Consider the following 27,016-nt stretch of genomic DNA (forward strand, 5'->3'; position numbering starts at 1 on the left):
TCCATTATACTTCACACATTGGTTGAACCAACAGACTTCTGTTTCCATGTATATCCCTCATCAAACAAATATTCCTACAGATTTCATATTTTTGACACCAGTTTAAAACCTAACCATCACAGCTATGCTTGGTTTTAGCATCTATCGTTTTCTCGCTGTTGTTTGTGACAGGATCATATTGTTAGCATGACTGCTGCTAAAAAGCTTGTTCCTCAGTGGATTCTCTCTTTGCTGAATGCCATATCATTGCAGTGTTGCACTTCATGAGGAAGTGCAGTGACTGAATGTAATATTATCTGTTCTCCATCCCGTTGCTGCGAAGCAAATCCGGTAAAATGCTATCTTCCTAATGGGATTATACAAGCTGCTTTTTCTTGGTCCGGGGACTCGATAATACTTTGTGCCTTTTGGTTTCAGCTGTTACCTGCTTGTTCTATTTTATGCTACTTGGTTTTTCAATATGCAGTTAAATCTATGTATAACGAAGAATATTTGCGTGTCTCTTTTCTTGTTATAACAGTAATTGCATCATCTAACAGCGGTGACAGCAGAGCTGGTTCAACAGCTCATATTATACACATTAATAGATTTATACATGCATCTGTGGCATCAACTAGAATAGAATATTCTTAAATGAGTTAATAATCAAGGAGCACATTATTTTTCTTGTACTGTATATTACTACAGCACCTCTTCTCACCTTCTTTTTGAAAGGCTCAGTTTTAGTTCCTGTCTGCTCTGATTGGTCAATCAGCCCAATGAAAGCCAGGTAACAGTTAGGTACTGTAACTCCATATTCTTTAAGTACAGATGCTTATGAAGAAGCATTTGTAAACCGCCACAATACCGCTTTTGTCAAAATATAGATAATTTATCATATGCATCTATATCTGTAATAATATATAACATTAAATACATATCATTATAATGATTCTCATTATTCTGATTGTTTTTGTTTTTGTTTTTTACACATAGAAATAAACCCCATGTAAAAAACCCCCCCAAAAAACAAACACATGATCTTGGGCAAAATTAAGGCCAAAAAAATTAACTTTAATATTGGAAAATGACTATATTTTTACGAGATGTTTATTTTCTGTTATTTTTTGCTGCTCCTGTTCTTTGTTTCTTAATTAAAGTTTTTTAAGTGTAGGAAGGCAAGATGCAAATATATTACATGGTGAAGTAGATGAGTAACAGAAGAAACATCTGGATTTCAAACAAGGTTGTCAGTGGGGGAGAAAAACTCTCTTTGGTGTGGACGTTGTAAGTTTGCAGAACCCTCACAGATAAAAAGCAGCTTCACCACATATTTAAAGTGAAAAAAATCTGAATATGTTACTCTTTAGTTGATAAACAAAAAATATTGTGTAGGTCCTTTCATAATCAAATAATACATTTAGACAAAACTGTTAAAAAAAAATCATTGCTTCTAGTTTCTCAAATGTGAATATTTTAAATTTTCTTTGTCATAAATGAGAATAACCTGAATATCTTTGGGTGTTGGACAAGTCTTTTGAAGATATTATATTGGCTTAAGGGAAAAACATTATTTTTTATTAAGATTATTATACTGTTGTAAATTATTGTTAAAATACAGCCAACATCTGACAGTAATCTACTGTTGTAAAAAATGAACTAATTATAATCTGCTGCTTTTTAGGGGCCACAAACAAGAATGACAACAGATTTCTGTGTGAAATGAACAAAAAATTTGATTGTTATTGCAAACTCTAAGATAAGCTACTTTAACATTTTTCTTCTTCTTTTCCATGAAATGAAATATTTTTTCCTTGTTTTCTAAATTTGTATTTATATGCTGCAATGCTTCACACATCGCTGCCTTTGAAAAAAATTTCACCGATTAGTGCATCCTTTATTCTTCATTGTTTCAGGTCTTGAATGCATTTTTAAACGTTGAATAGAGTTGGAAGACTTTAAATCTGGAACATAAATAATAAAGATATTATTTATGGTATTTGTCTGCAATTCACCTTTTATACATATTAAATGAAGAAAATATATTGATTTACATGCAACCGCAGTTAATGTTGATAACAGCGGGAACACTGTATAACACGGTATACAGTTAAGAAGGCTATGAAACAATGAACATCATATTCTACTGTAGAATTAGTGCTCTAATTAAATACACAGTAAAAATATAGTAAAACACTGGCCACCACAGCTACCGGTATTTTATTGGATATTTTGCTGAAATATATACATTCAATATAATCATTACTTGCAGCCTAATTGACAGATTAGGAACAAAACTAACAAAATCTTATGATATTACTACATTGATTTTCAGGAAATTAATAGTTTGGTGCAAAATCAGAGGAAAAAATTGAACAAAACATGTTTTCCTGTAACAAGCAAGGTACCAAAAAGCAGATCTTTTTTTTTTCTTTTTTCTTTTTAGGTTTCATAACTGGAAGCTCTGGGATTGGAATCTGTGTGGAAACGCTGCCAGCAAATATCCATCCCTGCTGGTGTTTATGTAATCCAACCGGCCGACAGATCAGGGAGGAGGGAAGCCGCACTGTTTAAGATGACAGCATCGACTTGGACGACGGCGGCGAATACGAATGAGTAACTCGTGTGTTGTTGTGTTGAGCCGAGCGGACGGCCGCGAACGGACCAGTTGGCGGCTGACTAAGCTCTTTTTTCCTGCAGAGAAAGCTGCAGCGACGCACTCCCACGCAAACTCCCACACCCAGAACTACCCACGAGGGAGCAATCAGCCTTGCTTTTTATCTGCTCGACACCGTTCTGACTCCGTTGAATAACAATTGGCTGTTTGTGTTTGGACACCATCATTGATCAACGAGACCCCAAACTGCTTAATTCCCCCCCTTTCTCTCCTGCACCCCTGATCCCAACTTTTATCTTTCCATTTTTTTTTTATCATCCTCTCACTTTCCCTTTGCCTCTCTGGGTTTAATACTGCTGCGAAACAAAGTGCAACTCCCAATTTTTTTGGCGGTAAGCACTGCAATGTAGCTACAATGTGAAATAATGAGTCTTTACAGGGCGAGAAAGACGAGGGACCGGCAGTATTCTTTACAATAAGAGATGCCAGGCTGTTACACAACAACTCTCTCCTTCAGGCACAGAGAGTGAGAGTTTTTCTTTTTTTTTTCACAAGCCAGATAATGAGTGGGAGAGATGGAGGGAGGCATTTATAGGAGACTGCGAGGAGAAACAATAGATGGTGGGAGAAGTGTTTGTGTAAGTAAAGGGAGATAGATGATGGGATAATGTTTCTTACACAGTGTGAAGGTCCACGTTAAAGACGACGGACACTGGGAGGCTTTCCAGCACCTCTTTGTGTCAGCGTTTACACAAGTGTAGTAATGAGAATAGATGCAAAACACTGCAGCGGCTTATGGCCAAAGTATCGAGCTGACAGAGACTCTGAAACTGTGAGATTTGTGATGTTGAACTGTCTGAACTTCACTGGCAGGTTTGAAAAGGCAGGTCATCTTTTAAAAATTGCCAAAAGTGCGTCATTTATCAGAGCCAGGAAGTGTAAAAACAGAAAGAAATGTCAGATTTTCAACTTTCTAGCAGGTCATGAACTATTCATCTGTGAAATGCTGTTGCGTCAAACTAAACGTTCACCAAATCTAAGCCTGAAATCGGGATAATTCAGCAAAATCACATTATTTTACACATCTCACTAAAAAAATTCTACAATATGTAGAGGTATAATATAATATAGGCAACACGTGGGCACTTGGAAAAATGTTGCACATGTTGATTCCAGGTTTTTAAAATTTTTGTAAAATAAGCAATTTATCATTAAGTAATGGTCAAACAAATTCAACTTTTGTGTTTCCTGTTTTCATAATTTTAAGCATTATAAGTCTGTCATACTGAACAAAAGACATTTTAGATTCCTCTCTCCTCCTATTTATGGTTGCTCTGTTTCCATAGAGGTGCAGGACTTCATATATGAAAAATGAGCTCACAGTGAGTCAAGTGACAGGACAAAATAAACTCCCAGATTCTGCTTTGGGTTCAGACCTCAGTGAGACTTTTTCTTTTGGTTAAAGGTTAAATGTGAGCTGTTTTTTTGCTTCTTCGCTTATTTTGTTTGCGTGACAGCTTAACCTCAATCTGCCATCTCTGACACAATCTGAGCCCCATGAACTCTTAATATCCACCAGAGAACAGGTATTATTCTGCTGCTTTCAGTCAAAGCTGACCTTGTTTGGCTGCAGGTTCACCTGAGTGGGAGCTAAAAGCTCTGAAGAAGCCTCTTGGATGAGAGGTGAAACGTCTTCAAGGAACTTTCTTAAAGTCCAGTTGGATTGTTTTAAACAACTTTGGAGAGCTAAAAGCAGCGACTTTATGATGACATGAGACCCCAAAAGATCAGGAAAATGTTGGAAGATTACACGTTTTTTGGATTCTGCTTGAGTACTTTATACTTCCACTCCACTACATTTCACAGGAAGATTCCACCACATTTATCTGATTGCTTTTTTAAAAAACATTCATGAGGAGTTGAGTTGACAAAATTTGTATTCAGGTAAACATGATCACAACTAATCACAAGTTCAACTAAATCTGCAGGAAGAATCAGATGCAGATCACAAATCTTCCCCATAAGACCCTCACATAATATTTTGCCACATTAACCAATTCTACCTTCAACTTCACATTGAAATCTTCCTTGTAGAGTTTTATTGTAAGCAGTCAACTTGTGTTTCCAGACCAACACATTCTGTGTATCCTTAAAGTCTAACAAACATGTTTCCTGCCTTCTAATGGTATTAAATGCATATTGTGATGACTATTAATAACAATTTATATGTAAAATATAGTCCAGAAACTGCTGTCATTGTCTCTGTGATGGAGGAAACAGCAACATATTCAGCAGCTCAGCCAACAGTAAACATCCAAAAACAAAAGAGATACAAAATATGGAAATTATACTTATCGTACACGAGGTGTTTACATGCTGGAGTGCAGGAACAAATAAAAACACCTACATGTTCTGGCTCACATTTCTTCAACAGTAGTTATTTTGAGAAGCTGTGAGTAAGTATAGCATTGAATTTTTTTCTGTTTTTACAATAAATGCAGCTTCATAGGTGCCTTTTACATGAATATGAGCAGCCCTGGAAGACCATTTTGTCCTGTTTATGTGATTGTAAATGAAGGACAACAACGTTTTGGGCAACATTACTGTTTGTCAGAGAGCATGATGATGCAAACGTATGAGCAAAAAATAATCTTACTACATATTACTAATCATTAGTACATAAAGAAAGCATTATTTTTTCTCCCTGTTTCTCTTTTCAGCCATCAGGAAAAGTTACTTGTTACAAAAATGTGTTAAGTCAGGAACCAGACTAAGTAAACCCAGCTTTTGATTAACTTCAGTGGGTAAGATAAGTCCCTGTTTAACCACAGTGTCATGTTTACTATTTATACCAGTGTAAAATGAATGTGTAAAATAAAACAAACAACAGAGCTCTATTGGTCACATGATTTGCTATGTGTACAGTGCAATATTGAGAGGAAAAAAGTTATTTTACTGATTGAAAACTAAGCCTTTTAACCATCTAAACCCCCAAAAATGCAGTGAGTTTGAAACATTAATGTTATCTTTCTTTATTGCCAAAATGACATCATTAGAGTATGAAACTGTAAAAACAGAAAGATTCCCCAGATTTTCCTTTAACTTATCATCTAAGCTTAAAATCAATATTTATCATCAAAATCACTTAATTCTACTTGTTTGATGCAAAAATTCACTCAAAATAAACTGTTTGCTTTATTCTGTCCACTTCAATGCAACCGTGAAGCTATTAGTGACTCAACTATGACTAATGGTCACATTACAAAAATGAACTGACTTCTCGGCTGAACTGCAGGCTGCGTTTACAGAGAGCAGATAGGACAGAAATACAGAAACAAAGATGTAAATAGTAAAACATCTATCTTATGTACAGCCTCCATTTTCTTTCCCAATGTTGGTAACACTGATTCCAGCTGTTTTAGGTTTGTAAAACCAATAATTAAATAAATGTAACTTTTGTTTTTGTCATTTATGATTTATGTAATTTAAATGTGTCATACTGTACAGAAGACATTTTTGAGTTCTCTCTATTTCTAGTCATGGTTGTTCTGCTTCCACAGAGGTGCAGGACTTTATATTGTAGTGAAAATGAGTTCACAGTGAGTAAAAATGGGAGGAAAAGCAGGAAAAAACTACATAGGGTTCAAAGAGTTTATAGAGAGTTTTTTTTTTCAAAAAATCTCTACTGCATTGAATTTTTGGATCAGTTGGGATTCTGTGCACAAAATTGTGGGGTTTTTAACCTCATTTTATTCAAATTAGTCAGTTAAATTTGTAATATTATTCATAGTTCTCATGTTTTGATTTGACTGATCAGTGTTGGGGTTTTGAAACATCAGCTACTTGAGCTCACAATAACAAAGTTGTCTGAGGACACTTTTGATGAAACGAGAAACAGTCTTTACACAAAGCCAAACTAACCCTAAAAACAATCTCTGCAGTAAAAACACAGCAATAAAGCACTGAACTCTGCAAACTCTGGAGCTCAGCATCTACAACTGCAGGAAATATCTCACTGCGACAAAACTGTTTTTCTAATTATCTTCACGAAAGAAACAAAACTTACAAAAACGGGCCCCAAAAAACACAAACTAAATGATTAGTAGCTGTTTTTGAGAGTGGAAAGCTGTTTCAGAGTGCAGTTTTCATTTAATAAATGAGTCCATAAGTTGTGGACAAATAAGCTCAGAGGCACATTTGCCATCTGTTAGCCTTTTCTTTAATCTCCTTGTTGCTCTAAAAAAAAAAAAAAACAACAAAAACGCACCACTTACAACCATTAAATATGCATACCATACCATAAAAGAGAGAGCACTGTCCTTTTTTTAAATGAAAAAATGTCTTTTAGCCTCTTAAGCTTTGAACTGCAGTGTGCATGAACAAACAGCAAAGCTTTAGGGGTTTTTAAGGCTCTGTGCCATCATGAAAAAGGAAGGAGTGGTGTTGTTCTTACCACATGGCGTGCATGTAAGTCGGCGGCAGTCGCGGGCTGCTGACCGGCGTGCAGTTGTACGACCTCATTATTCTCTCGGCTAAGAGGAAATTGCGGAACAAGCTGGCCACCAACAGGTCCTGCCGAAACAACTTCTGGAATAAATCTGAAAAAAAAAAACAAAGCGAGAGAGAAGAGAAATTATCCATCATGTCAGGGACAGAAGAGGGGCAGCGGAGGAATAAAATTAACACAAAAATAAGATTACAAGTGAGGAAAATGGGGCAGCAAAGTGACCATTTTGGAGAAAACTGGGTGTGTTGGCTTATAGAATATATAGGACATCGAAAAGCAGATTGGAGCCATGTGTCGAGCTCATTAATGTATTCACTAGTTCACTTTACTGAATGAAAGGGAACAGAGAAATAAAATGAATATTACAAATTTATAAGACTAATTTCAAATTAAGATTAAAGACCCTCAGTGTTAGTATCCCAAATGACATGACTAATCTAAATAAAATGAAGGTAATTAAAAAAACACCAAATTGGACAGAAACTCAACTAAAAGATTCAAAACAGTAAAAAAGAAAAATTCCCTTTGAACCCTCTGAACTCCAAGTGGTTTCTGAGCGTTGTCCACACTTGTCTCCTCTCTGCTCTAAACACAGCCTGCAGTTCAGCCAAGATGTCCCTGAATTTTCATCATGACTCTAAATCACAGCTGAGTGTGGAAGGCTTCAAGGTTACACCAGTTTTTTACTTTATTTTATTTTCTTACAGAATGTGGTTGCTGCATAAGATGCACTTTTTGGCAAATTTTGAAACAAGACCTGTAGGATATAGTGGCACATGGATGAGTTTGTCAAAGACTGTTGTTAGCTGTGATAAATTATATAATTTGTTGTTTTTTTTAGTTTTTAAACAAAATCCAATTAAAGCAAACACTTTATTTCTGGTAAATCTTTGAATGAAACATGGAGAATGAAGTGATTTTGATGAAATATTGCACTTTAAGCTAGATTTGTTTACTGCAAATTTAAGCGATGCGTCAAGCTCATTAATGTATTTATTAATTCACTTTAATGGGGCCAAGCTAATCCCCTGAAAGTCTCTGGGCTTATGATTCTAACTCCTCTGTTTGTGTGTGGAGGATGTTTTATGAGCGGGACAGCTCCTGCATACACTGTGTTAGTGTGGTTTGGATTAGGTGTGTAGCACCTTCATCAGGGCTGTGCTGTGATGTGGCTGCTTCATTAACAGCACAACCCCGAGGGTAGAAATGGCTTTGGCAGTCATCAGCGTTGTCACATTGCTATTCTAGCTGGGGTACAGTGGGTCTCACAGGAGTCTGAGAGCGTGAGTGTTCGGATGTGGGCCGCATACAAGAAACAGGTGGGCCATGAGGCAAAATATGAGTGCAGTTAGGCTCAAAAGTATTCAAATCCAGGCCAAACTTAGACTTATTGAGCATTTCTGTTTGGCTGGTAGGTTTGTTGTGGCTGGAAATGACATAAACAAGTGGCAAAAGACGATGAGACACTGTGTTTGAGATGTTAATGATAAATTTGGACTGTTTCTTTTTTTTCCCCCAAAAAATATTGGATGTATTGCAGATTTCTGCATCACCAATGAATATCTTCTGGCTGGAAATTACATAAATGTGATAGAAGATGGTGACACAAAGTGTAATGAGTATTTCTATGATTTTTTTTCCTAAAAATAATTCATACTCATACCAAATTTGGTTGTATTGCAGATTTCAATACAACCAATGGGTTTCTTCTGGATGGAAATGGCATAAACAAGTGATAACACTGTAAAACATTTTGTTTGAGATGGTAATGATTCATTTGAACTATATTAGCGTTTTAAATTATTAATATTTTGTCAGTGTCAAAGCATTTATTATACAATTTATATGTAAATTATGTAATTTATTTGCCTCCACAAGAAATCAAACAGTTCTCATATTTGTTAAAAGGCTTCTTTTCATGTCTCCATTGGGGTTTTCTTGCTCTTTTTGTCGATCTCCAGGTATCGTTACTCTGGTTTTCTCCACAGATTCTTGACAGGATTCAGTTCTGGACTCTTGCTGAGTTTCTGTTAACCATCTTTGATTCTTACTCACTGGAGGTAGGTCTCTTTATTTATTTACCCCTTATTTAACCAGGAAGTTCAAGGGAGACCTGACCAAGAAGGCACACTGTTATACAGTTCCAGTGGAGGAAAACTGTCAGCAAGTTTACGTATTGTATTATTGCTGTGGTGGCAAATTAAAGCTTTGACACTGAGAAAGTATGAATAATTTGGGCATTTTTTGTAAAAACAACAAAAGAAAAAAAAAAGCTGAAATAGTTAAAATTCATCATTAATATCTCAAACACAATGTTTTACAGTGTTTTGTCATTTGGAGCCAGAAGAAACCCACTGGTGATATAAAATCCTGCAGTAAATCTGAATTCGCTATGGGCAGGAATATATTTGGGCTTTACTGCACTTGTCAAAAAAGTCGACTGTGTTTTCGGGGTTGTGTTCTGTCACTGTGCTGAAATTTACTCGAGTATATACAGCATATGCATGCCTGCTGGTTTTTATAGATGCCAAATTACGGTTAAAGCGATGTCCCCAATTACTGCGCTGCGCACTCTAAACACAATTAATCTCCATTTGAGGAGCCGACCTGCACGTACTGCACTTCTGGCATTTTACATCAACATCTTCTCTATTTTTCCACCACCAGGGATGCTCTCAAAAGTTTTAGTATTGCTGATGCCTCACTATTGTACATTTTTTTATTACATGCCCTAATTTGAGCTCCCTGAGAGCTGCAACACATGGGTCATTTCATTTTTCCTCATTGCCAAGATGTGTCAAAATAAGGATTTTATGTCTTTGCAAGCTTGTATTTCCTCCACCTTCAGTGCTGGTAAGTGCTTGTCTGCTTTTAGAGATAATTTTAGGTTATTGCAACAAAATATAAAAATAAGACCCTAATTTCATATTTTTGGCTGCAGTGTTTTATCTGTTATGACAACATTACAAAGTAATCACCTCAGCTGGGAACACTGCAGCACTGATACAAACCTTGTGAGTGTTTTCCAAATAGGTGTGACTGACAACGCCTGTAAAGTCTTTCATTCTCACAGGACACAGGCATTTACAATGCTAACAGTGACAGATTTACCGTAGATGGTACATTTTTGAAACACTGAGATGCCAACAGGCTTGACGGCTGCCGCAGGAGGATTTAAATATGTGCTATCAAAAAGTTCTGAGTCTGGCCCTGTTGCACATGAAAGGAGTGTGGCACAGCAGTAATGGTATGTGTCCACAGCATCTGTCATTGTAAAGCTTCACATTCAATGTCTGTATGAAACGGCACGCAATGCATGCTGGTAGCGTCACGTCACATTTCTTGCCTGTTGCTCGCTCCTCATTTGCATAAAGTTGAGGTCTCAGCTACTTTATGCAAGTAAGGAGGGACTAGCGAAGTTCCAACGCCTCGCGAAACTTTAAAACCTCTAAACTAACTATTGTTAAACAAAAATGAGAGTAGATTCAGCTTATTTCTTGCCTCAAATGTTTTCAGAAGCACATTTCACCAAACTGCCATGAGTTAAAATACCATGTGATGTTGCAAAATTAGCATCGGTATCTGTGTTACATGCTTTACTTCACCATGTACATGGAGAAGCAGCACCGTGTCAAAGTCTGTGATTATCTCTGTCAACAGGGTTTGGATGAGCCAACGTTCATGTCGAGGACCATCACGGTGATGAGAGGTGGATTTGTAACTACGATTGGAGAGCAAACAGCTGTTTTCGGTGGATTATATCAATGTATCAAGAGCATGCTGGCTGTTTTCTCCAACAATCAGCTGGTTGTACAATGTGAATTCGTCACAGAGTCTGACTGTCAACGTTCAGTTCTACTGTGACGTCTGGTAGAGAACACTAAGTACAAACAAAATGGTCAGTTACAGCAAATGATAACACTCAATCATCACTTTCTCCCTGCTTTACTCGCCAGATTTTGCTCACTGCTTTATCCCTAAAATTAAATCATACGTCAGGGATCACCATTTTGACAAAGTTTAGCAGATTCAGCACTTACTGCAGATGGTGCTTGACATATTTACAGAACAGGACTTTGGGAAGCTTTCATAATGTGGCAGGAGCACTGGGAGCAGTATAACGTTACACAAGGATAATTCTTTGAAGGTAATGACAACCAAATTTAAATCAGGCACAGTTTTTGATTGAAATAGGTGCAGACTCTGATCTAGCCAGCTATGAAGTTAACAGTAGTTCTAAGCTGCCTCTTTTTGCATTAAAAAGATTTCAAGGGAGTCTTAAATATGCATTGATAACTACATACATAATATCACGCTAGACTGAGTAAAGTTACTTGTTCCAGGCAAACAGTGACCATCCTGACCACTTGATAATCCATATAGACGACTGAGAAACACTGAACCAACACTGTCCCTGTATTGCAGTGTGGAACTGGTGAGTCTTTTTCATTGTAGTCTTACTTTTAGGCTAGTTCTTTATTGTAGCTCAATTCTGTTGGATGCAACAACTAAGCCGTGAGAGTTATGATTTATTATTGCATTGCATATTTCACTTTTGACAATAAAAGAGAAAATGCTTCTAGGACGAGGACCAGTAACAGTCTTGAGTATCTTTGGTTTTTCTCACTAGTCTAATTTAATCTTTAAATCCATTCTTTAAACTTTCTCTCCTGTTTGTTTTGTGTGTAGAAATGCAAAATAAGACGTACAGCTCTTAACCCTCTGAACCCCAAACCTGCCCGTGGGTTTGAAAGTTTTGGTATGTTTTAAAAATGTGCCAAAATTACACAATTTATCAGAACTACAAACTGTAAAAACTGAAAGAATTGTCAGATTCTTTCCTTGAACTACTTCAAGCTTAAAATTGTGATATTTCATCAAAATCACTTTGTTCTACGTGTTTCATTTAAATATTCACCAAAAATAAACCATTTGATCCAACCAGGTTCTGTAAAGAAAATCTAATTTTGCATTTTTTGTTACAACCATAAAATCACTAGTGACTCAACTGTGACCAACAGTCATGTGATAAAAAAAAAAATCAAAGACTTTTCAGTTAAACTACTAATTGTAAAATGTCAGCAAAAAATAAGTACAGTATGTACCATCTTCATGTATTTCCAGTATTGGTACCATCTGTTATTATTATTGTTATTATCAGTTTATTTAAAAAGGGACCATGTACAATATTAAACATAAATGTTTCCATTTGATGTATTGTTGAACATGTTGATTAAGTAAATAATCAAAGAAATTCAACTTTCTTTCTTTTTTTGAATATAATTATGTCCATGATGAATGTGTCATACTGCACAAAAGACATGGCTGAGTTCTCTCCCTCCTTCTAGCCATGGTTGTGCTGTTTCCATAGAGGTGCAGGACTTTATCTTTCAGTGAAAAATGAACTCACAGTGAGTAAAGATGTGCTGGGGCTCTGAGCTGACACAACCACATGGACTGTACCATGTTGACAGACCTCTTGTGCCTCATTACAGCTGCTAAGTTATGACTAGAAGATACGTGTTTGCCTTTGGACAAACAAGTCATGTTTCCTGCCCTTTTTAACATCATTTCATCATCAGAATTGAATCTTTGGTGAGAACAGCACAGTCCTGACTGATGTATAGAAGTGCGTCTGGGAGCGTAAAGCCTCACCTCTGGGCAGCACGTTCCAGGCGATGGTGTCTGTGATGGCGGTGAAGATCCAGTTGAGCTCTCCTAGGGGCGTTCGTCTGTCGTTGAGCCTGCCAGGAATCCTGCAACAAACACAACACAGATGGCGGCGTGTCAGCCACACTCACTGTATGTCGCACAGTTGACTCAGAGCACAAAGCGACAAGTGTTCAGCACTGGTACCACAACACATCTGAAGACATTTACACTCAGGCTCTTACTCAGAGAGATTAACAGCAAGGCTGAATAAGCATTTGAGTCTATACACTCGCGTGTGCAACAGGAGCTGCTGCAGACCGAGATCTGGGACACAAACAGGATGAATGGAGTGTTTAGCTGACATCATATGTGAGATCCACGTGCAGAGGTGATTTTGAAAGGAATTATAATGCAATGTTTGCAACTGGGCCATCTTCACAAAATAAAGCATACAGCAATAAATCTGTGTTGTGATTTATATCAGTGACTATTTAGAACCTCCACTAATGTTAGCAGAACTAATATATTTGTCTAGGAAATAAAATATGAACCTCTGAAGGCTATAACTCATCAGCGGGTTTGAAAGGCACATCATTTTTTTTTTTAAATCACCAAAACTGCACTAACTGCGAAAACAGACAGAATCATCGAATATTTAACTTTTCAAAGGTCCTTGAACTAATTATGTGTGACTTCCAGTTTTGTCCTGAAAAGATTCACTCATTACAGTTCAGTTAAACAGCACACATTGACTGCATTGACCCTCAGAGTGGCTGGTTTGAAAGGCATGATAGCTTAAAAAAAAAAAAAAAAAAAATCTCCAAAATTATACCATTTTTCAGTGTCAGAAAGTGTAAAAACAGAAATAATCAGATTTTTACTTTCCTAACATCATTCTAACTGATCACTGATCAGTTTTATCACAAAATTTAACGTAAATCTGTGACATTCCATCAAAATCATTTTATTCTAAATGCCTCATTTAATAATCAGACAAAAATAAATTGTTTGCTCTAAAAAAATGTTAAAAATCTGCACTCATTAGGGCAACAATGAAGCCTACTGACTATGTTAAAGACATACAGTAAAGTGGCTAAAATCAGTGGCTGATCTGCAGGCTGTGTAGACACAGAACAGATAGAAGACAAGATTAAAAAGAAATTAAAAATGAAAACAGTAAAATTTCTATAGTATTTACAGTTACCATTGCTTTTACCGCTGATAACATATCAATGCACTTGGAAAAATGTGGATTTTAGGTTTTCCAATTATTGTAGATGAAGAATCAAAGAAATTATTCTTCTTACAGCTCAGAAAATGTTGGTTCTCTCTACTTCTAGTCGTGGTGGTTGTGTTGTTTCCATACAGGTGCAGGATTTTTTATTGTCGTGAAAAATGAACCCACAGTGAGGAAAAATGTGACAGGAGCAGAGAAATGACTAGAAACTGCCCGGGATTTAGAGGGTTAAAAACTTAAAAGCAGGAAACAAAGGAGCACAAAACAACTGCTTAGCCGTTCACCTTGTAAGCACTCACAAAAACACTGGCTGCCAATTAGCTGCAAAACTCCCTGAAACTCACCAGAGCTCCACATGATCAACCTCTCTGACCTGTGACATTTTGTTCACACCACTGGAATAGATCTTCTCTTACTGAAAGTATTTTAACCTTTCCATTCTCATTGCTGCTTTATTCCTGTGGCAAAAGGTCAAGAACCGACTGCAAGGTCCGCTCTAGAATTATTGGCAAAACGCAGACATCCTCTGGCCAGATTAGTACTGAACAAGTGCCATGAAAGGCAGAAGCAGTTATCAGTGATCACACACATATAGGATTTGTTCTGCCATATGACTAAACTGGACAAACAGAAGACAGTTTTGTGTTTTTCAGCCATTTTCAGCCAAGCTTGAAACATGATAAAAAATTCTGATGTAATATGCAAGAATCAATAGTCATGTACTTCTTGGGAAAGTGTTTAACTCTGCGAAATACTGAAAAAACATGAAATCAAAAGGAACACTTCTCATCGCCCACAAGTGTTGCCAGTACTGGAAAAAAAGGTAACTCTACATACTATAGATATTTTACTGCTAAAATTTTGCATTCTATTGCTTTATGTAAACACTGCCTGCAGTTCAGCCCAGTTCAGATAAAAAGTGCCTGAATTTTTATAATGCTATTGTTCACAGCTGAGTCAGTCAAAGCCTCTTGGTTGCATTGAGAAGCAAAGAATTTTTAGTTTTTTACAGAATCTGTTCCTGTAAATGGTTTATTTTTGGCATATTTCTGAATGAGATATATTAAATAAAGTGATTTTCAATCAAATATCACATTTGGTAAGCTCAGATGAAGAACTATAAAAAATATATACACTGTTGGAAAGTTAAAAAAATACAAGGATTCTGTTATAACAGTTTCTGAATCTGATACATAGTGTAATTTTTGATTTTTTAAATACATCCTGCCTTTCAAAACTGCTAGCAGGTCACCATCAAATCCATGTCTTTGATGCACAAGTCAGTTATTTATATTTGTATTGTTTCTATTTTTTAAATGACTTCTTAGTAACATGAAATTTAGGGCAAAAACCACCTCAGCTCAGCTCTGATAGCTGTGTTTGGTCAGTCGGTTATCCATGAGGCCAGATCTATATGAGACCTCCTCACTTTCAGTTGGAAACTCTTTCCTCGGGCCAAAGAGTATCACGGTTGTCGAGACAGTTTTGTTGAACTTTAATTTGCTCAACATTGCATCTACGGGGAACCTTTGGTATGTTTGTTTTTTCTACATTTATTTTTTTGTAATTCTGATGTTGTGCCTCTGACTGTGAGCCAAGTTTACCCTGTGGGAAAATAAAAGACTGAACTGAACTAAATGTGTCTAAATGTACTTTTTGACACGGTGTTCTCCTGTGATGCTGAAAACCTTTGGCTCACTAAAGATCAATCAAAACTACAAACTCTTCGAAGACTTTTTTTAATCAATGACAATATAATATTTTGTAGTTTGTATTGCAGCTTGAATCCAAAGGAAAAATACTTAATACAATATATATTCAATTTAAAAGTGAATTTACAAATGCATGATTTAAAGCTTCTATAAAGAAATGCAGTGGTAAACACAGGGTTAATATGAGTTAAACTTAACTCACCAACTCCAACTGCTACTTTTTGCCCATTTAAATCGACAACTATCTGCCCTACAAACATTTTTAAACTCCTCCAGTAAGATTGGAAACTCTGTGACATGTCTGACATTCATCAAATGAAATCTTCGGCAAATTTCCCACATTTGCCAAGCAGCAGTTTTCTCCAGATTCCTGAGTTTTTTTCGATAAGGTTCAGGGACAGAAGCTTGCAGCAGTTTTTTGTCAACATCTGTGCAGACAACAAACTGAAAGTTTTTGGACTTTAGCTAAAAGTTCGCTCTGTAACAAAAGCAACCAGAACTAATGGGGTCAATGTAGTGGAGCTGCTTAACGCTCAGAGGCACTAAAAGACCAAAAGAGTCAACTTAAGATTCACAAAATGATGATTCCGGAGCTCTAATTCAGAGACACATAGCTCACACTTCAAGGTCTTTTTTCCATGTTTACACCTAAAGACAGAATCAAACTGCTGACATCCTCCTGCAGCCACAGTGGCTCAAGTTAGTGCACCAACTCTTCACATAACGTATGTCTTTATTCTGCTTTATAAGCAAAATAATGTACACAAGTGCAATAGGAATTAGCTAAAATTAGCATATCTGCAAAAGAAATGGCCACACAATTGAAATTGAATTGAAAAAATGCATAACTGCTACCAAGACAAGTCCCAAACAAAGGACAAACTACTTCCAATGAATCAAAGCAAGTCAACAAGTTATAATAAATGCTTCCTGTCACACCACTGTAACAGTAGAAGTTAAAAGAGTGCAAAATGATAGTGTTACTCTGAGATCAACCATAAGTCTAATATTGATTATTATTGTTATTATGGAAGAAAAAGATGTCTTTTAATAAATTCACTTTACCCCTCTGAACACCCAAACTGTTGGTAGGTTTAAAAGGAATGTTAATAAAATCTAATAAAATCCGATAAGATAAGATAGGCCAAAATAACTTTATTTTAAAAGTGTGATTTCAAAATTTTCAAAAAAAGCAGCACGGCTCACGAACAATATACAGAGGAGCAAGTTGCTGAAAGATACATTCAGCATGATGAAACATCTACAACAAAGTAGAGTGAAAAATGTCAGTTCATAGAGGTTGTTAAAACATAAAGAGTTAAATAACTACAGTGAGTGCAGCAGTCATTGCTTTCCAGTATTAGAAACACCTGTGGATACTTGGAGAATATTGATGTTGATTTTAGTTTTTTACATTTTTGTAGAAACCAGTGAAGAAGAAATTTACTTTGTTATGCTGTACAAAAGACATTTCCTGAGTTCTCTCTCCTATTCTGTTTCCATAGAGATCCAAGACTTGATATTGAAAAATGTAACAGGAGCAATAAACACTCTGACTGACTGCTGGGAGTTCGGAGGGTTAAATATGAACAGATTGTTCAATATTTCTGCTACAACAAGCCTTTAAGTCAAATATGTCTCCTTATTCTGCTTTCATTAAAACATATTGATGAGATCTCCACTTATCCACGTCTTATTTATATAACTGTTATTACAGTATTAAACATGTCTTCATGAAGACCTGTGTAATCAATATTGTGTACATTTAGAAAGTTGGCATAATGTCAATTTTTTCTACATCTAGAAGAATCTGTACAATATCAGTATTTTTTACTCGTGGAAGAATCTGTACAATATTTATCTTTTCTGCACAAAAAGTCTGTGCAATATCAACAATACTTATGCATATTATTTGTTTATTATATGTTTTTATGCTGCAGTTCCCTACGGGTTTACACTATCCCCTTTGATGCTGTAACTCGGCAAATTGCACCGCTGTGGGGTTGATTATATTTTCTTATCTTTACCATTTTAAATATTTTTCTTGGCTGTAATGATGAAACTTCTGTGGCTGAAATTAGACTATTTAAATCTAGTTGTTGGAATATGTCATAAAAGTGCAGAATCCTCTGTAATGTGTTCTAGAAACACATGATCCGTTTACATAATAAAAAAAACAAAACAAAACAACAAACCCCTCTGTTCTCAGCTTTACTTTAAAGACAGTTATTCTGTAAGTGCCAATTAGGAGCATCGTGGAAATGGGAGCAAGGAAACCTGTTCCAGACACAGACCAAGACACTGCAACAGTGTGACAGTGTCGCTGTTGCAAGACTGTGAAAATCACCTTTACAGCACCGACCTGTCTGCCTTTTAATGAACTCCATGTAGAGCGCTGGGGAGAAAATCACTTGCTGGCTCACAGATATCACAGTTAATGAGATCAAGTAAAGGAAGCCACATGAAATTACTGATCCTGCAAGAATCCAACACAAAGATAATATGGAACTACAAAATGAGAGAAAAAGAAAAAAAGGCGTACACTTTAAAAAGTCCTTTAAACGATCCCCATTCCCACCAGTTAATTAAATACACGTTTGCAAGATCAAACGACTGATTTTGACAGACTCTTTTAAGTTGCAAACATTATTTGACAAGTTGTGGTAATTTAAAACTGAATTCAAGTTGGGGTAAGTGAATGAAACTGGCTTAAGGATTCATTATTCTTCACTTTGAGTTCAAGATTTCAAGTCCCCTGCTCTATATTAACAAGGGTGGATGATTTCAGACAATTATAACCGGTAATTAACAATACCCTTGATTATAGAGGAAAAGCTAATTGCCCTGTTTTAATATACTTCGTTAGTTGAACACAGTTTCATTAGAAGTTGCCTAAATTTGAATAGATTGACAAATTTAATTGTCAGCCAACAAAAAAAGTACAGCCACAATTATTAGTCCACTGTAAAACGCATTAAGAAAAACAAGTTGTCAGCTAAACATATGTTATCTTCACCAACTGAACTTACTGAAGCCTTGCTTGGAAACAGACACACAAAGATCCGAGCAGGGAAGACATGAGTGGAGAGGGAGAGCTTGAAAACAGCAATACCTTAAATGAAACAAGGGCATATAAATCTGGTAAATATGAAAGTATTTTGTTTTTAAATTATTTGGATTTTTGGGGCACCAGCTGAACTCTGGTCTGCACTTTTCGTCGTTGACATGATGTGGGAGGTGTGTGGGAGGTCTGTTTACAATCACAGTTTCAAAGGGAGGGACTCACATGCACCAACAAGCATGAACATCCACACACGGCTAGATTAGCTGCCAAAATAAAACCAAAGAAGCTTACATTAGAACACAAACAGATGGAGTGACTTTACTGTTGACATTATTCCACTACATCTTTATGGAGCAGATCGTTGTTTGCTGCCATACTAATGTTATGTTTATGTTATCTGCTCTGTATAAAGACAGCCTGTAGTTTAGCCAAAACTCTGGTTAATGAATATAGTTCATTTTTGGAACATTTTTAAAAGAGATATGTAAAATTATGTGATTTTGAGTGTCCTAAAGTTTAGCTAACATTTAGTGTATTTTTCTGAGCCACCAACCAACTAAAACCATCACAAGTTTAAGCTTAGAGTTGTTTCATTTTCCAGAGAAAGCTAAAAGTCACACACGATAAGTTCAAAGACCATCAGAAATCTGCATAAATGCTGATTATTTCTGTTTTTACAGTTTCTGACTTTGATAAAAGGGATCATTTTTGGGGAATCCTTTATTAGACAACATGCTGTTGAAACCCACCTGTAGATATACTGATGTAGATGCTGTTAATTAGAAAATGATTAGAGATTTCCCATTTTTGATGTTGGACTGAGCCTTCTAATTGGCTAAATGTATACAGCCTGACCAAAAATGAGAAATAAGTCAGTTTTGGTGAAAAAATAACAGAGGCATGATAAAATATGGAGACACTGACGTCCTGAAGCGTTTTCTTCCAATATTCTCACGTCATCAATGACATTTTGCATCCAAACTTGTTTTATAATCATTAGTCTGCACACTGGAGCACTGCCAAGAGTCATGATATCTTCAGATAGAAGCATTAAATACAATGTTTATTACCAGTCAAAAAGTGACATTTAATGTCACTATAAAATAATGCATAATGTGCTCATTTAAAAATACTTTACAGCACATCAGCACCAAACTCGAGCTGGCACGTTGTCGCTCTAAACCCTGTAGAAACTGCATCTAAGTGCAGCGACTCTGAACTCTCTCTGACCTAAAGCTCCATCTCTGCCTCTAAGTGACAAATAATGGTAGCCAAGAAGCTCCTGGCAGGTACAAGCCGACTGCAGAACCACCAGGGTCGGCCAGCTCCTCAGCACTTTGAGCGGCTGCCAAAGGTGTTTGGCAAGTCAGCAGTAAGGATAAACACTCAGCAGCTCGTATCCTCGCTCAGGATCCAGTGGAATATATTTTAAGGAGGTAAAAGGATGGTGTGTTGGTGGATGGCTGAACAGATAGATGGATGAACCGCTGAACTGGGCTGGAAAAGTGCCCTCTGAGGTGTTCAGGGGTTCTTGTTTTTATGTATTAGAGAATACACCAATCAGGCGTAACATTATGACCAGCTGCCTAACACTGTGTTGATCCCCTTTATGCTGCTAAAACTCCTGTGACTCAGTGGGACACGGACACAGGACCTCTGGGGATGTCTTGTGGCACCAGGATGGTGGCATTGAATTGTTTTTATGCTTCCAAATGTGCATAAAAATACGTTCCCAAAACACGGGCTGACTTGAAGGTCCTCAGGTCAGCACGGGCAACTACTAGGTTAGCTGTTGTAGTTGGAAAAAAGTAACTCACTACACTCAGTCACAGTAGCTAATGCAGTACTAGGGCTGAAAATGTAACTGAGTAGTGACAGCAATTGTAATTCTGGCTCCCTCCAATTAAATGAGCATAATCAACTGTGGTATTAATGGAAAAACTGTGCTTCACTCGTAGAAAACTCCACTCCAAAAAATGAAGCAAAAAGTGTATGTCGATAATAATCACCTGGTTTAATCTTGGCCAAATCTGACAGTAGAATGTGTTTCCAACTAAATTTTGGTCACTCACCTACATGACTGACTCCAGAAAAACATGAACCCATGAATTTGTATCAATCTTTTTGAATTATGACATTCTAATAAAATTATGTTCAACCGATGAACTTACTGAGTTAGGAGAATTAGCTTTTGTTCTACAATCAAAGATGTTTGAATTACCAGCATGTTAACATAGTGCAGGGAATCTGCAATCCTGAACTCAAGGTGAATGGAAAAATATCTAACGTTATTTTAACTTCAGTTTAGTCTTAAATTAACGATGCAAACATCTGAGGTTCATTTCTGACATTATAATGTCTACACAACTCATTATAATAATGTCTGGAACTTAAATAGTTCATCTATATCAGTAAATTAGATTTTTTTTTAAAATCATCCAACCTTGCATTTAATTAAATGAAAGTACCAGTCTCTTGAATTACTTTTGAGATTAGGATTTCTTCACCATTTATTTTTTTTCTTCTTTTTCTCCTGTTTTGCGGTTTAATCAAGGAGTTTGGTATTATTTTCATGATTATTTTCCCTTAAGTATAATTCTGATTTCTGAAATATTAGCTGTTCTTTCTCTATAAAACATGTTTATGTAAATAAAGGTCTTTGGTAATTAAATGCAAATGTGCAGCAGCTTCTTCTTAATTTAATAGTTTATGTTGTCTTGCGTTTCCCCTCGACATGAAGTAAAGGTCGATACATTACGCAACGCAGACCTGAGTGTCACATACAAATTAACCTCTCAACAATAAATTTCTGGGCTTCCATCAAGCTGCTTTAATGTCTACATACAGAAACTGTCCTGAGAACAAGGGTATCCAATCAGAGCTGAGCATGAAAATTACAGAATTTATGGTGCTATTATACAATAATTATTATGGCTGAACACGTCCACCTCAGCACTTCATGAGGTCACAGAGAAGCTGCAACCTCTGAATGTGAAGGAGGAATTAAGATGCTTTCTTGTCGTCACTTTTCCATCATCGTGATGTAAGATAAAATAACTGCAGCTTAGTAAGTTTCCAGAGGTGCAAAATCCTTTCTTATATAAACCACAGTGCTCTGTTTTCCTGTTTGTTGAACTTTCAGACTCACTGTACCGAAACTGGGCTTCCTAATTCCTGACAATGGTGGTGGAGAGCGTTATTTAACACATAGGTCCAAAATGTGGTGACTGTGAAGGCCACAGTATATTATTCATTCATTTTCATGCTCACTTTCAAACATTCAGTGACCCCTCCTTTCTCATGAATAAAGATATTGTCCTCCTCTGAGCTGATCTCAAACAATGAATTTCTGGCAACTTCATGTAACTTGAAAAAAAGACGTATACAGATGGACCAGGTATGAGCTGCTATGTGATTATTGACAATTTGTGCATTTATTTTTGCAGTTTTTTTTGATATTTTAACACAATGAGTCCCCGAAAGCTGCTGGCAGGTTTCAAACACACGTTTTTATTTTTTTAAATCACCATAATTAATCTAAAATAATTCACATTATTACAGCACAGACTCCATCAGTTCAACAGAGCTGCGTCACATTCTGTCACTTTATGTTTTTCTTTTAATTCTGAACCTATTTGAAAGACCTGTTTTAAAAAAAGCATTGACTATTGAAATTTCTGTTTTCTGATTTTTCTTGAACTAATCATTTTTGACTTTTGGTTTCATCTAGAAAAACAACCAAATCTCAACTTAAAATCACGATATTTGATCAAAATCATTTTTTCTACATATGCCATTTAAAAATTTGCCAAAAAATACAATCATTTGCAGTCACCAGATTTTGTAAAAAACTAAAAATTCTGTGCTCCTCTGCACAACCACAAAACCATGAGTGGCTCAGCTGTGACCATCAGTCACCAGACAAAAAAATCTGGACTTTTCAGCTGAACTGCAAGTTGTGTTTACACAGAGTAGAGAGGAGACAAGTATGAAAACAAATTTAAAGTGTAAGTAGTAAAATATCTATAGTATGTAAAGTTACCATGATTTCAGTGTTGGTAACACCTGTGGGCACTGAAAAACGTTGTACATGTGGATTCCAGTTTTGTTGAATCTTTGTAAAACGATTAATTTAAAAAATTCTACTTTTTAAGATTTTGTGGGAACTGTCATACTGCATAGAAGACATTTCTGAGTTCTCTCTTCTTCTTCATGGTTGTGCTGTTTCCATAGAGGTCTAGGACTTTATATTGCAGTGAAAAATGAGCCCACAGTGAGGAAAAATGTTACAGCAACGACCCCAAAGACGCCCAAAGTGAGATTTTGTTCTGGTAAAATAGAGGCTGCATGAAAATACTATGAAAAAATTAACACCTAATGCTGAAGTCTAACCTCGGCTGGGTCAGGAAACAATCTGAACAAGTCGAGATACAAGATACAGGATGTGACCCTCTATAAGTGTACTATTAAAAGAAGTAAGCCGTTGCTCTTATCTCGTGCAAAGAGCTGCATATTTCCCAGCTGGAGGGCAGCCGACTCTTATGTGAGACATCTCTCTGGATTCAGGAGGCATTAAGTGTCAACAAGCATCTTCTCTGTGTTTTCAACGCTCAAAGTGCCACTACAGTGATATGATTCCCCTGAATAATGAACTTCAGAGCCTCTCCGGGGAGCCGAGCACCGACAGACACCAGGAGAGGTGGCGGCTTGACTCGGCGAAAGACCGAGAGAGGATGCAAATAGGGATAAACCTACGACACTTGTGCCGTCTGAGATAAAGGAGGACACAGAGAAACACTGTGGCATGAGAGAATATCCAGGTAAAATCCACACATGCTTCATGACTCTCTTATGTAAAAAGCCTATTGTGACTGGACGCAGGGAGAATGTGTGTTGGATATATGTGAGAAGCCGAGACAGAAGGGTGCACAGATGGAGCAGAGACAGAGGAATGATCAAACTAATAAACAAATCAACAACTCAGAGCTGCCATTATGTCCAACTCATCTCACAACAAATGTCTGCAGTGCTGCAAGGGCGATGAGTGTATGAGAGCATTGTTTCCAACCATGCGTGACCTTTAAAGGTGACAATACGAGTGCGATGAGTGTCGGTGGCCAATAGCTGCTCGCTCGTGGACACGTGTGCAATGAGGACACGGCAAAATGAATACAACAGGTGCAAAAAAGAGCTGCTTTAAACGCTATTTGTGACAATAATGAACTGTCCTGGTTCTGTCTGCCGAAGCCTCCAAAAGAAAAGCAACCTCGTGCAATTGATGTGCTGTTGTTGCTAGGATACCACAGCTGACAAGCAACGAACGTAATTGAATTACTGAGTTCTACGCTACAGTAAATAATATTTAGCCTCAACAGGAAAAAAAAAGAAGTTTGCATCAATCATCTTGAGTTATAATGACTTCTACTGAAGCTACATTCAACCAACAAACTACAGTGAGTTAGTGGAATTACAGTTTCCTCTACATTCAAAGGATTTTAGATAGCATTAAGTTGATTAGTCAGAAAAATTCAGTTGTGTTTCCATGAGATTTAAAATGATTTTTTAGGTTTTATATACAAGATTCATCCCCACTGGAAGTTTTCCCCTTTTATTGCTATTTGCCATGAAATCACGGTCAGTCAAAAAAAGACTCTTTCATGTCAAAGTGAAAACAGATTTCTACAAAGTACCTTCAGTTAATTAAAAATACTGAATGTAAAATAAGTGACTGCATCAGTATTTACCCCTTTCAAGTCAGTATTTAGTAGATGCACCTTTTGCTGCAGGAACAGCATGAGCCTGTTTAGATAGGTCTCAATTAACCCCTTACATCTGGACACAGAAATTTTATCCCCTTATTTCTTTGCAAAACTGTCAGTTTGTACAGGGATTAGAAGTGAACTGTCCTTTTCAAATCTAGCCATAAATTCTCCGTTGGATTGAGGTCTGGACTCTGACTTGGCCACTCCACACCATTCACCTTGCTGTCTTTAATCCATTTCTGTGTAGCTTCGGCTGGATGTTTCGGTTCACCGTCTTTCTGGAAAACAAATCTTCTCTCAAGTTCCAGTTCTTCTGAAGACTGCATCTGCAGGTTGTCCTCCATGATTTCCCTGTACTTCGCTGCCCTGACTTTACTGCTTCATGATGCTGTCGCCGGCATGCTTCATGGTAGGGATGGTGTGTTTGTGGTGATGTGCAGTGTTTGGTTTCTGATCTAGTGTAATGGCCAAAAAGCTACATTTTGGTTTCATATGATCAAAGAATCTTCTTCCAGTTGACTTTAGAGTCTCACACATGTCTTTGGATGAACTCTTGTGAGATTTATTTATTTGTGGTGATTTATTAAATGAGAGATGCATAATAAATTGATTTTGATTCAATTTTTAAATTGAACAGCACATTACAAATGAGTAGTTCAATGACCACCAGATAAAGAAAACCTCCTGTTTTTCCTGCTCTGATAAATGGTGTACTTTTCTAAAAGATAAAGGATGCCTTTTAAAACCCACCTGCAAGCATGTTAATACCATCTGAAAGTAAATCACTCACTATCATCAATCGCTGAACACTTTCAGCCTAAAAACAGCTGCTTCTGTGATGTTTTCCATTTTGACTAGTAGTCCCTTGATAAAATGTTTGACTTTGACACTTGACTTTAGTTTGATTCTGGCCTCATTTTCACAGAGCGGAGAGGTTAGACGGGTTGAACGTCATTCCTCTTTTATGAGCTCTGAGTCTGTACATTATTTAACACCGATGTACAACAGCTGCCTCAGCAATTTACCCTTCTGTACATCAGATAGAACATGTAATGAACCAAAAGAAATCATTTAAGAAAACCTGCTCCATTCATGGTCAGGACTGCTGACAGATCAACTAAGTAGCTAAGAACTTCTCTTAACTGGTGGATTTAAGTTAATTAAATGTTTATCGTCACTGTTTTCTTTAAACATTCATTTCAACGTGTCATTAGGATTCCTGTAATTGTGTGCTGTTGTTTTTCTCTGTTTTTCTCTCACACATTTCCATGGTTGAACATCAATTCAAGGTCACGTATCTCATGAATTTAATATTTTGTTGCCTGTTTTCAGTATTGTTTTGAATCGACAACATCTGAAATCCAATTTTAGTCGAGCATGCAGGCTAATACTGTAAAGGTCAGCATTTCTCCGCTAGCAGAAGTCTTTCTCTTAACCTCTCCAGCTTTCTATTAGTATACATTGCTGCTGTGAATGTGTCTCATCCTGACAGCCAACATGAAGAGCTGAACAGCAGAGCAGCCTGTGTTTGACTGCTTCACCCTGCAGCTTTGATTTTTCTCTGAAGGAACTTGTTTTTCTCTGCTTGTCGTGGCCATACATACTGAAAGACCATTATGGGAATCAAAGCCAACTGTACCAAGAGTTCTATAGAAAACCAGAAACACTACCGAATAATTATCAAACTCTCATGCCGTTGATGTTTCTGTTCAGAGTTTTAGGTCGTGGTCAAACAGACGCCCTTCTCTGACGTTTGTTACGGCCTCCAAAACTCTCCTCACAGCAATCTGGTTCATACATTATAATTTCCGTCTCTACACAGAAGTATTGTGGTGAGACAAGTGATGAAAGATGACGAGGACATGAGAGCCCGAGCATGAATGGAGAGCTTCAATGTTGTCAAACCCGGCCACTGATATTGGTACAGTTGAGAAGGCAGAAAACAAAGGGAAAGACAAATGAAAAAAGGAGTCTGGGTCTTCAAAGCTGCTCGTCTTTGCTCTTGTGGTTTCCTGTCCTGCTCTGGGAGTCATGTCGAACTAGCTGTTGCTGTACTATACTGGTGCATTTCCTGCATAATACTCATCCACAGGAGAGTAGCTCGACAGAAGAAGAGAAATAGGTGCATACAAATAAAGATCAGAGGAAAACTGCAACCAAGCAAAAAAGATTAATAGTCAATAGATAATAAAAAATGTGAAAAAATATGTCTGACTTACAGCTAATCCTTGTTAGAAAAGTCAACAAACGCAGCTACGCCACCTTTGGGTCCTAACAGTGGGCGGACGCATCACTTGTTCTTCAAGTAGTTCCTGAGATACTAGGTAAGACTTGCAAAGAAGTAACTGAAATAGCTCACATCATTTTTCACTAATGTGAATATGACCTGCAGTTGGTCAAACAGCTGGAAGGAAGACAACAACAAACTACCAGCAAACCTGCGGAACCCCAAATGGTTTCTGAATATTTTTTTGTTTTGTTTTTTT

At 36.9% G+C, this 27,016-nt stretch overlaps 1 protein-coding gene across 4 annotated transcripts in view; it reads right to left on the reverse strand.

Annotated features, from left to right (window-relative positions):
- rptor (regulatory associated protein of MTOR, complex 1) overlaps positions 1-27,016 on the reverse strand; it is a 230,872-nt gene that overhangs the window by 83,150 nt on the left and 120,706 nt on the right. For all 4 annotated transcript variants that reach the window (XM_023268573.3, XM_023268571.3, XM_035947406.2 and 1 more), the window contains exons 9-10: positions 12,759-12,859; positions 7,050-7,194 (exon numbers count right to left, since the gene is read on the reverse strand). In XM_023268573.3, coding sequence (XP_023124341.2) covers positions 7,050-7,194; positions 12,759-12,859 — 246 coding nt within the window. The remainder of the gene's footprint in view (positions 1-7,049; positions 7,195-12,758; positions 12,860-27,016) is intronic.

This window comes from Amphiprion ocellaris, chromosome 4, assembly GCF_022539595.1.
Source record: "Amphiprion ocellaris isolate individual 3 ecotype Okinawa chromosome 4, ASM2253959v1, whole genome shotgun sequence".
NCBI lineage: Eukaryota > Metazoa > Chordata > Actinopteri > Pomacentridae > Amphiprion > Amphiprion ocellaris.